The following is a 12,394-nucleotide window of genomic DNA, read 5'->3' as shown; positions in this document are numbered from 1 at the left end:
AATTTTTATTTTTTTCCCCTGCACTCTGTTCCAACCTTGCTTGGAAGACAAAATTGGTCATTTCCTTGTTAGCCTGTTCTTTCACTGTAGCTTCTTAATGCTTCAGAAATGTTAATGTATCATCAGCAATTCTGAGGAGGTGAAGTGGTATCTCTGCTTTATAAACCAGGAGCGAGGGCAGGGGGTTGAAGCACAGGTCCAAAAGACTGTGCTAATTTGGGGGGAGCCAATTCAAGGACTGATTTGCTTACACTAGTGCAGTGTGCATGGTCAGAGCATGCTTCCAATTTCAGTGGCATCTCTGTCATTCAGTTTGCAGCAATCTGAGCCCGTGGGTTTGAAAATGAGGACCAAAGAAAGGAGGAATACTTACTTGGTGACAAGCTGAGCCAAGGTTTAGTGAGAAGGGCTTTCCTAGCATCACACAGGACTGTGGGGCAAAGTTTAGGATGGAGTGCTGTCTTCAAGTGATGCACATTTACTCTAATCCAGAGCCTCTTTCTTCCAACTCTACCATGCCTTTGATTTATCTCCAGTAAGCACTGGTCTCCCTGGCTGCATGTCTCTGATCCCTGGAACAGACAACTTTTGGCAAGTTAGAAAACAGGTCATTTATTTACAGAAGATACACCGAGAAAATGATCTATCTGCCTTTGCTTTGTCAGCATGTCCTAAATTTTCCTTATTATTGCATGCAATAATGATTGTCTATGTATACACAGAAAATGTGCCTGTGTATAAAAATGTGTCTTATGATGAGAGTATCACCTGGCGAGAGTATCTTAGTCAAGTCTCCTCTGTCAGTGTAACATCCCGTCACATACTCTTCTACCTCACATCGGCTCATCTTTGCTCAGAGCTGGTCTGGTGTGTCAGCTCAGTTTAATACACTGGGTGATGTYGCTAACTGTATTAAATGATTCCATAGCCTGTTTGCAATACAAAAGAGGCTTCTGCCCCTTACCGGCCTATGCACTGTAGCAAATTCCTGGCAAGCGTAAGGGAAAGAGATGTTAAAGAGAGCAGGCAGCTCCTTAAAGGAAAGATATTAGGTGCTAACTCTTCCAGTAAGAAGGAAAGTTAGGAAGTGCGATGGAAGACCTGTATAGCTCAATTACAATCTCTGAATTCATTGACCAAGAAGAAAAGGTGTTTAGACAGAAGGGGAAGCAGGTCGGATTTCTAAGGACAAAGATGGCAGAATAGCACATAAAGACAATAACATCAGAAGTCTCAAGGCACAAAATCAGGTAAGGGTATACGGGTGTATAGTAGGTGCTAAGAACTCGTTCTTTAGGTACGTAAGTAATAAATTTAAAAAAAAAAACTGAGGGAATGTTGCATGGTGAAAGTCATTAATGGATGACTGGGAAGGCCATAGTGCCTTCATTGGTTTGTTTGGGTCTTCCTCAGAAAAGCAAGAGGACTCTGCACTGCCACTGGAGCCGGAGGCCAGTAGGTCTCCTGTGCACAACTGAGTGTATCTCTACAGCCTGGTGTTGATACAGAGGTGGGCTCCCAGCATTAGAGGGTGGCTGGTCTGGAAATCTCTGAACAACACCTGAAATATTGATGGAGAAAGGATTTGGAAAGAAGTCAGGGCTAATCCACTGTCCAAGGGGAAGCATGAACCATGCAGGTTTCTGCAGATGACTTCTTTTCAAATACTTTGTAGTATTTTTGCTAGTGGTTTCGAGGATGACCTGTGGAGTGCAGTAACGGAGTGTGAATAAGGTGCTGAGCTGGCAGTGATGAGAGATGCTCTTAAAAAAAGAGCTAGAATTCAAAGCAACCTTCATCAATCAGAAAAGTAATCATAAAARGAGTGGTTGCTGTTCAGTAAGCACATGTCCTGTACACCAGTCTTAGGAGTAACAAGCTTCACAGGTAAAGGCTGAGAAATAACTTCCTAGGGAGCAGTTATTGAGTCTGAAACTTGCAGTGAGCCACAAGCAGGATATGAGTCAACATTGTCATGCTGTGGTATGTTGTATTCAGGGACAAATAGAGAGGAACATAGCCTGCGAGATGTGTGGGAAAAAATACTTCCTTGACTGCAGTGCCACATCAAGTTGCAGGGACGATGCCTTAGGAAAGATGTCAATCAACAAGAGTACCCAGGGGAAAGCAGTGGGGTTGAATAACATGACCTATGAGCACAGCTTGAGYGAACTGGTATTAATTGGGGTAGATGGCAGCAATATGATCAGCAGCTATAATACTCTGTGATATAAATGGGCTACTGCAGAAAGGAAGAGAATAATCCATTTCYTATAGTAGTCCAGCACTGGAATAGTGTGCCTGGCAAGTGTTGAATCTYCATTTCTGGAGGACTTTAAAAACATCTTGGAAAATGTCAACTGGAAAGAACATGGCTGTTGTAGATTGTGCCATGGGGCTCAGCATCTGAGGCCTCTTCCAGATGTAGAGTCTGGTGTTTTCAGACACGCTTCCTCTTCCATCTTTCTCCTTTTACTCTTGGGTGGATATCACTGTTTTCTGTAATGTAATTTCTTAGCTGGTTGGAGGGAATTAAAAATTAGCAAATCCTTAGAGACCATTTGAGTTCAGAACTTCATGAGTTGAGTCTGAACTGGCACTCTGGGGCGGTGCTTCAAACAGCAATACTGAAGGTATAGGAGTCCCAAGCCAGAATCTCTCGCCTGTGCAAAACTATGAGGGTGCACATTACATACAGGATAAGGACTTGGACTTGCTCTCTAATCAACATATTTTCTGAAGACTTTTAAAATGCATATAACAGTCTGACGTACCAGCTGTCACCAGAAATCGTGTCCCCCACCGGCACCCGCGTGCAGTGCATTGGCATTCATGTCGCACAGGGAGCRAGTGTTGACAGGTCCTATCACTAGTTACCTTAGAAAGGGAGAAAAGAAGCCAGGGTTCAGCACAGGAGTAGCGGCAATCACAGGACATCAGAAATCACAGAACAGCCCAAGAAAGGAGTCACTAGGCTGACCCGGGTCTTTTAGAAGAACCAGTCAATGCRGAAATGCAGGCAGGAAAAGAGGAATTTTCTCCAACCTCATCTATGTTTATCTTGGTGTCCAGGACTGGTTATAATCCTCCTCGCCATAGGGCACCAATGCAACACGATTCATGGCTGATCTTTTGGAGATCCAGAGTTCAGAGCACTTCTAGTCATGCATGTGTTAACTCTGTATCTTTTTTTTTTTCCTGTTTTTTTTTTTTTTGACTTAGAAGCCGAACCTGGTTTCGAAGCCAATGCTCGACAGCATCCTTTGTCTCCGCGATGACAGATGGAGGTACGTCCGGAGCCTGCTGACCCCAGCCTTTGACGACAGCAAACTGAGAGAGGTAAGGTGTAGAAAGTGTTGCTGTCCTATTTACCAGAGATAATTGTTTCCTTTTGTGTAAGCATCTGTTTTATATAGCTGCACATTAACTGTACATTAAAAAAAAAAAAACCCTGATACTCTGTGCCAGGTTATTTAGATCCTAATAGCACATGCAAGAAGAGTGTGCTTGCAGCATGGTACGAGTTGTGGATTATTGTAACTCAGAATAGCTCATCTGAGGATTCGATCCCCCTGCATCTTTCTAAGTCAGCTTGTCCATAAAGGTATAACAAACTCAGAAAAGAGCCTCCTCCAGCCCCTCACTTTTAGGAGTAAGCTGAAGTRCAGGAAAGGTTATTGCTCCCCATTGGCACGTAGCTTTTCATTATTTGCAGAGTCAGCAGCTCTCATGTTAACACAGGAACTGCTGTCAGTCTATTTTCATTTCTCCATCTCCTTCTCCCCTGCCTCCTTTTATTCTTTAATCCTTTCATATAATAAAATAAGTCACTGGAACAGAATGTCATTGCCAGATAAATACCTCGGACTGAAAATAAATGTCTCTGGGCTGACCTACTGCTAATTTCCTACAGAAGTCTCAGCATTTACTTAGCCACRGGAACCCATCACCCTGTAACAAAAGTTCTCTTCCAGTGACACGGTATCTCTTAATTAAATGCAGAGTAATAATTGACTGATTCAACTCCTCTTTTAGGGGAGGAAAAAGAAGAACCAAAAAACTCCCCTGTGTGTTTTATTCAGAAAAGGCAGCCCTCCTCACTGGAGTGCCCAGTCCTCAGTTGTAAAAATTTTCCACTGGGCAGACGCCTGCGTTGTTTTGACATGCCGCTGTCGAAATCCACAGTAACATCTAAATGTGTCTGGCTCTTTTAGCTCTATAGACAGCAGTTGCTTAGCAACACCAGCTGTCACCTCCTTATTATGGTAAATTCTAATTGGCCATAAGCCTGGCAGAGATCGCTGATTAATCAGAGCTGACAATATCATTGGTTATGCGCCTAGGCATTTACTCTGTCACGGGCTTGATCGCCAAATTTTGGAGAYGCTAGGACTTTTAAATATGCAAGCAACTGCTCACTAATAGGGTGGCGGGAGAAGAGACTTTTTTTTTTGCATTTCCTTAGCTACAATTAATCTGTCTTACTGCAGGTCATTGGTGTAGCGTGCGGCTCCAGGCTTCGGCGTTTTGCTGCTAAACTAACAAAAAATAAAGCCAATCTCCCCTCAATTTGCGCAGAGCAACCTCTGCCGGCACCAGGCAGGCATCCTGTAGCAAGGAGAGAAGTCGGAGGGTGCTGGGCTTGACAGCAAGGCAGACCCAGGTTTGCAGTTTACGTAATTAAGCGAGAATTCACCCTGTTGCATTTTGTGCTGCTCGGTGGCAGAGCGGCAGCACGGGAGGAGATTAGTGGTGGGAGGCAAGAGGGAGAGCTGCCTGGTGCCCGGGAGCCAGCTTACATGTGAAAATTGCAATACTTATTTTTAGCCTGGTAATCAGCTTTTCCTCTGCTGCCTGTCCAAAACTCAGGGGAAGGGGTGGAATTGTTCACAGGCKCTTAGTTTCCAGGAAATGGTGGCTTTCACCTCCTTGTCTACCAAAAGAGAGGAAAGGAGGCAGGGGAAGGTCTTTCTATGAGGCTCAACTTTGTTCCCGTTTCACGTGTCACCAGAGGACGAACCATACCCGTGCAGAGGAGCACTATCTCTTGCTTGCAGAATCCCCACAAGTAACTCTAATCTCTTGCGTCAGCGACCTCGTGCCTCTGTGGTGKGTACCTGCTGTGCCTGTGCTTTCCCCTTTCCAGCGTATAATGATGCATCCGTGACCGTGACCTGTGCTTTTCTGGGAGGTCTGTGCTTAACTCTCTGCAGTGAGCCTGCGTGAAATTAAGAACCTCCTCTGAATGGACATGCTCCTTGGCCTCACACATCATTTTTGATCTAAAGAAATGAGCAGTTTTGGGACATAAAGTTTTGCAGTTCAGCTCCTCACTCACGTGCAGATGCTTGGTTTAGAAACTGTATCAACACTTCTCAGAGGAAGTCAATGCTCATTAATTATAATGTCACCTTCTAATTCTCCCATATTTTAGTACTCTGTCAGAACGTCTGTAATAGTGTAGAAATGAGAATACTAGGTTTAGGATTGGTCATACTACAGAGTGCTCAGTTAAGCAGAAGAGTTTCTTGTATAAGAACAGGAAGAGTTTCTTGTAGTTTCTTGTATAAGAGCAAGGATGACTTCTGTTTCTTATGTGTATATATAYATAAGTATGTATATGTATGTACAGATACATATACGTATACATATACATATATAAAATACTTGCTAGGCTCATTCCTCATTTCCTCTGTGTYCTCAAAGAACAGTGGTTTCTTTGCCAGGGAGATCTGAGCTCTAGGAAGAATCCCTCTATCCTTTCTGTTCATCCTGGATGTCCACCTTGACTTTGGTTCCATGTGCRAACTCTCCAGCATCACTGGAGAGGCTGCACAAGTCACTGCACAAGTGGCTTTGAGGAATTTCCTTCCTGAGAACCACAGACTCACACTCCATTCTGAACATAGATGGATTTAGCTGGGTGCTCTGAAAAATTTTGAGAAATACTAGCCTGGAACAGGGCAGTAAATGTTAACAACTCCTTATACTCCATATAGCCAGTACTTCACTTGAGAGATGCCCAGAGGGCCTCCAAGATGGGTCTAGATTCCCATGGTTTYTATTTCAGAAATACAAGAATCCATTACTGGACGAAAAGACAACTTTGGAACTAGCAATAACAACAAACTTGTCATCTGTCCTTTGGGTTGGGCACTGGAGAACGAATGTGAAGCAGAGGTAAAGTATTAGACTAGGGTCTGGAGTGCCCCACTGCAGCACCTAGCCCCAGTGGATCCAAGCAGATGTGTACTTTGCTCTTGTCTCTGCACAGTGCCTGTGCAGTGTCACGGAGAAGTTCATTAGGCTTGAGGAATTTCATCTCAGTTTGACAAAAATCTCCAACAGACAATCACCTAAAGAAGAAAAGCTAACTTGCAAAGTTAATTGCAGTTAACTAAACTACAGTGTTGCAGCACTGTTGGGGACCATTGCCTATATTCAGCAAATAGATTTCCTAATATATTTCAAGATTTTTCTGGTGTCTTCTGCAGCTTTTGCTATCTCCTCAATTTCTTGCATTAAAGTTGTGCAGTTTCACTGTTGTTTTTATGGAGCTTTCTGTGGTGTGCTCCCCTTTCTCAATTTTCTTTTTATAATGAGTATGAAAAGGCCAGTAAAGCAGTTCCAATGGAAGGATAGTTTGACTCAGGGTAACATTAAACTCAATTACTATGATGGTGAGCCCAGTATAAAACAAAGGGTTTTTTTTTTAGACTTAGTGCTGCAGAAAGATGTGCTCGTGTCCCACATGAGATCTGACTGAGGTTGGTAGCAGATCTGATAATAAGCTCTCAAGTTKTGCCTTACTCTTTCTGCAAAACATTTTTTTCCAGGGAGAGCTCAGAACAGTCTCCCAGAGTCATTGCCATAGGAGACGAATAATGAGAAACAGGAAGCAGCATAACCATATTTCACTTCAACGCTGCCACTGACTTGCCTGTGTATGATTTGGTAGAAGCTACTGAAATTCATTGTGCCTCAACTTCTTTTATTTGTCACATAGGAATTTTCACAGAATCACAGAATCTTCAAGGTTGGAAGGGACCTCTAGAGATCATCCAGTCCAATCTTCCTGCTCAAGCAGGCACACCTAGAGCATGTGGCACAGGGTGGCATCCAGGCGGGTTTTGGAGACCTCCAGAGAAGGAGACTCCACAACCTCCCTTGGCAGCCTGTTCCACTGCTCTGTCACCCTCACAGGAAAGAAGTTCCTCCTCACCTGGAGATGGAACTGCCTTTGTTTCAGCTTGCACCCATTAGCCCTTGTCCTATCACTGGCCACCACTGAGAAGAGCTTGGCTCGCTCTTCCCTACATTCTCCCTTCATGTATTTATACATGTTAATGATATCCCCTCTCAGTCTTCTCTTCTCTAGAGAAAACAGGCCCAACTCATTCARTTTCTCCTCATACGAGAGATGTTCCAKTCCCTTAATCATCTTAGTTGCTCTTCTCTGGACCCTCTCTAGAAGCTCCAYGTCCCTTYTATACTGGGGAGCCCAGAACTGCMCMCARTACTCCAGGTGCGGCCTCACCAGAGCTGAGCAGAGGGGCAGGATYCCCTCTCTCGCCCTGCTGGCAACACTCCTCCTGATGCAGYCAGGATCCCATTGGCCTTCCTGGCCACGAGGGCACACTGCTGCCTCATGGTTAACWTGGTGTCCACTGGAACTCCCAGGTCCCTTTCCATGGAGCTGCTCTCCAGCAGGTTGACCCCTAATCTGTACTGGTGCCTGGGGTTATTCCTGCCCAGGTGCAGCACCCTGCACTATTTTATCMAATCCGATGTGTAATTTATGAGGAATTAATGAAATCAAATACTTAGGGATTCTTAAATAAAAAATGCAGGACCCAGTGTTCCTGTCATGATTCACAGATATTGTGTAATAAAGCAAGCAAATATATTAGTGATCTTGCTGTACTGTTCTTGATTCCCTATTTAGTTATTTCTTATTTAGCTTTTCTTCTCTTCCATGTGGTACCTGTGATGATCCTGCAGTTCTGGACCCCTTGTCAGGCTTGATAAATAGCTTTGCTCTCTTTTACAGCCAACACCAGCAGAAATCCTATTGATTTTTATTTATTCTGATGGTGCTGCAATACTCTTGTCATCTCCTATCAGTATGCCCAGAATCCCTACCTCCATTATCAACCATTAAAACAAAGCAGAACACAAAAATTAGAGAAGAGAGTGCAGTGTGATGTAGTCACAAGTTCTAAAAACACTGTGAAATGGAATTTATGTTGAGGCATTTGCTTTTGTGATAGGAGAAGCACAAAGCAGAACCCGTGATAATGTCACAGAAAAGTGCAAGAAACTTCTCTAATGTCGTCTTTGACACAGATATTCCAGGTCCAACCAGGATATAGGAGCTGATGGTGCAATTGTTCAGGTTTCCTTGACTTGCTCATAGTCTTCCTCTTTTGGAAGGTTCTCTAGAAATTGCTCTTGTTGTTTAGCGAAGTGAACACACTGCCCTGAGACAAGGCAAATTAGTAACATAGAAGCAGATGTCTGAAATGTGCAYGTCCTTGAGCCACGAGTCAGCGTCGGGCTGAGCTGTGCACTCTGGTAAGCTATGAATAGTGAGGGCAGGGAAACAGATCCTCTCACAAACAACCTTTTGCTCTGTTGCTGCTTTCCTGCTTTCAATCAATGACTTGAAATTTGGTACAGAAATGGTTCTTGTGCTGGGGACATATCTTTATTATTATTATTATTTTCTCCTTTCTCTTTCCTCTTTATTTTGGAGAATATACTGTGACAAGCAGACAGGTAGCAACAGAAATTGGCAGTAACTGGGAGTACTGGCTGGGACTTGGAAAGCTATGGGGCAGAGAGACCAGGGATGTGCAAGGTGTGAGAAGCATTGCGGGATACTTCCTCCTTGTCTGACCTTTCTAAAGAAGGGGAATATTTCCTTATGTAGGAAGACAGGAGTTGAAGACCTATCCAATTTAACCTATATTTACCTATCCTTGTCCCAGTAAGGGAAGAGGGATCTCTTCCAGTCTCAAAAGTCTCCATAGGTGGGAGAGGATGAGCAGTACGATATGTCCATGGAATAAAAGAGAGGTGACATTAACATTCAGTCCAGCCTGCAGAGGATCTCTTCTTCTTGTTCCCATTGACATGGGCATCATTTAAATAAGATCCTTCCTATCTCTAATCACAGCTCTCAGGAGTAGGCAGGTTACAGGAGAGAAGGAGGAGGAAGAAGCTGAACAACTTCAGTTGGCAAAGTGRATGGGGAGAGATTATTTGAAAAGGGAAGTTTAGGAAAAGCGACGATTCAATTGTTTTCTTTTTTTTCTTCCTTTTTTATCTGTGCTAGGGCATCGAGCTACATCTCCATGAATATATTGGCTGTGTGTTGAGAACTCCTTTGAMTGTGACCTTTTGTGGGAGGAATTATGAATTTCTACTTTATAGTTTGGGCATTAATTATAAAGGAAATAATAGTAAATACTGAGGACTGCTACTAACTACAGAAACGTGACTCTGGTGCCTCTGAAGAGAGCAAACATGCCCATGCACTGTGCATACACAGAATCRGAAACTAATTGTTGTTATGTGCCAAATAGCATATTGGCAGGATTTAGGCAGCAAAGCCCCTGGCATCAAGAAAACCCTAACCCCAAATGCTCYTCTTTGGCAGAAAGAACGAAACTTGGACTCTGGGCTACTCTTGCTATTAGATAACTGGCAGATCAAATATTTACGAGGACCATATTGTTTAGATTTTTCTTCATTCTGTTACTCTCAGCCAATCTGAACACAGAGCAGCTGGGATTTGTTTACCCACCAAGAACTGCATCTCAGGCAGGTTATGCAGCTTGTGTGTTCTGTCTGGCAAATGGTAAATGTATGGAAAGTTAGTGACAGCCAAGGCATTGCAGATCGTGTCTGTTGCTGTGCTGGTTTTCAAAGTTTGGTATAGTTCTCTTCCCCCAATGCTACTTTATTTTTCTTAACAAGTGAGCAAAGATCTTAAAGCATTAAGGGAGTCAAGAATACTTCAGTCTGTGGTCTTTTTAGTTAGCAATCTTGGAGTAATTTTTGTTACCCAGGGGAGGAAAAGAAAATCCAAACTCATGCCCAGGATTCCTAAGTAGATATTCCCTGTAGTTTTCATATGCAAATAATTGTCTCATTGATATGGCACTGCCCTGTAATGCTAGCAATAAATGAAATCCATGTGCCCCCCTCCTCTTTTTTCTGGTTAGGTTTGCTAAAAAAATATCTTATTGCTAGAAATGAACAGCAACAGTATTTTGAAAGGCTGGAATGTGAAAAGTTCAGAGGTGCTGTGAGATGCTCTGGCCAGTACATGCCCCTGCCATCTCTGCCAGCTGTTGGAAAGCAATAACAACTAGCCGGGGTGATTTCAGGTCTGGTGAAGAATAAAAGAAAGTGAGGCAATAAAGGGAAGATCCACAATGATCGCCATCTGTTTAGAAAACATCATACCTGTTAAAATATGGATTTTCATTTTATTCTCCTTGACTGGTTCAGTTCATTGAAAGGGCTGGACCAGAGATTACAAAGCATTTCTCCCTGGTTCAGTCTGTTGAGCAGAAATGTGTTAATTTTGTTGAGCCATTTGAGAAGAAGCTCTCTGCGGGGGACCTCCTTTGGAAAGCCAAAAAGGGAAGAAAACTGCCGCATGCCATGGCGCGCACCTCCCGTACACTACCAGCTACTTTTCCAGAATACTAATCTGGCTTCAGAACTGTCTYGTGAAACTCCTAGAGCAAAGCCCAAATCAGTGCAGCTCTGAGTTGGAGTAGGGCCACCCTGCTCCGTCCTGTGTGGGAATTGCTCCTCACGGGACACCTTCTTGATGCTGGCTCCTGCCTTTGGACGGCACGTTGGCCGCTCCTCTGGTGCCCTTTTGACTGCGCGTCGTCTTGCCCATGTGTTGGGATGGCAGCGTGCCCGCGCACAAAGTGTTATGCCAGCTTCGCAGGGGGAGGAGTGCCAAGCAAAATGGACTTGGCTGGGCAGCCCGTGTAGCTCTCCCGGTGTGCGGGGAGGATGCGGCAAGTGTGTTTTGTTAACGAGACTGTCGGAGCAGTAGCATGAGGCTGTTGGCCCCTCTTGTGTTTGTGCATGGCCGTTTGCTGAAGGAGATCGCTCAGGAAGGAAAGGCAGGTTTCTGCGTGTCCCTGTGATGCTTGGCATAACTGTTGAGGTAGACTGTGGTATCCAGCTGTAGGTTATGTGGACCTCTCAGCACTTTCCAGAGAAAGAGCCACAACGAGAAGTTGCCATTAGGCAACACTAATTCAAAGCAACAGCCAGCCCATCCTCTGCCCTGCACCAGAAGGTGCAATCAAGACAAGTGGTCTGATGCCCTGTCAAATGGAAAGAGCTGAAGAGAGAGTCTTCAATGGGGTCTTGATTGTCACCTAGGCCTTGGTTTGTGGGAAGCACAGAAGAGGATATGGATTCATTTTCAAGYGTAGCCTGGTTGTGGGTTGATTTACCTAACCATCATGTGTCAGTGACTGGGAAGAACCATCAGCTGAATAAATTCATGCAATTGTCCACCTAATGGTAGCTACCACTCCAGGCAATCCTTTCCTCAGGCAGAAAGAGCAGTGTTCCCTGGTGTGCTGTAGTTATACACATAGTGCTTTCCCTGATGTATGTCTCAAATTCCTCCAAATGAGTTGCAGCAGGATGTCAAAAATGGGTCTCTGGTGCTAGTACTTTTACAGTATTTTGAGACTATTTTACCCCTACCCTGGATGGCATATCAYCTAAATGTAATGGACAGTAAATGTGGATCCTGATAAATCATCTGCTGGAATAGGAAATGATTACAAAAAGAGGGGAGTGTCTTCTCTTGGCATCTTTCTGTGATGGTAGCCACAAGCAGGCAAGAACCAAAGGTTAGCTCAGCAACTAGATGCAGTAGCCTACTGGAGAAATGGCATCCGTGTAAGATGCTGTGAGCAGCTACATGAGAAATAAGCTGCTTGAGCTTGCTTGTTTATAGCAGAGAGGTCCAACCTTTCATCCCAGCCTGCACAAAGGGGCTTGGCTGCACCTACGGAGGATCCTGAAAGCCAGGACCCATCTACTATATAGAACCAATCTAGAAGAATTTATTTTAAATGTTTTAACAATACAATGTGTGTTCTTTTCTAGATGACGCCACTAATAAACCAGGCCTGTGATGTTCTGCTGAATAACTTGAAAGTCTATGCGGATTCTGGCAAAGCTTTTGATATCCAGAGGTACGTTTAACATACCAGAAATCAGCAGCAATTTTTCTTTAAAAAAGTAAATGGCAGCCGTTATTCTAAATACACAAATACTTCATAAAATGACTTCTTTTTTTTGTAAGTGCAGATTATAATTTAATGGAGGATATATCTGATAC

At 43.8% G+C, this 12,394-nt stretch overlaps 1 protein-coding gene across 1 annotated transcript in view; it reads left to right on the top strand.

The window, feature by feature from the left end:
- Positions 1-12,394, top strand: part of TBXAS1 (thromboxane A synthase 1) — a 221,083-nt gene that overhangs the window by 122,986 nt on the left and 85,703 nt on the right. The window contains exons 6-7 of the mRNA XM_026038508.1: positions 3,223-3,339; positions 12,160-12,248. Coding sequence (XP_025894293.1) covers positions 3,223-3,339; positions 12,160-12,248 — 206 coding nt within the window. The remainder of the gene's footprint in view (positions 1-3,222; positions 3,340-12,159; positions 12,249-12,394) is intronic.

Source organism: Nothoprocta perdicaria, unplaced genomic scaffold (genome assembly GCF_003342845.1).
Source record: "Nothoprocta perdicaria isolate Ctin4 unplaced genomic scaffold, notPer1 scaffold_210, whole genome shotgun sequence".
NCBI lineage: Eukaryota > Metazoa > Chordata > Aves > Tinamiformes > Tinamidae > Nothoprocta > Nothoprocta perdicaria.
This window is presented reverse-complemented; position numbering and strand designations above follow the sequence as displayed.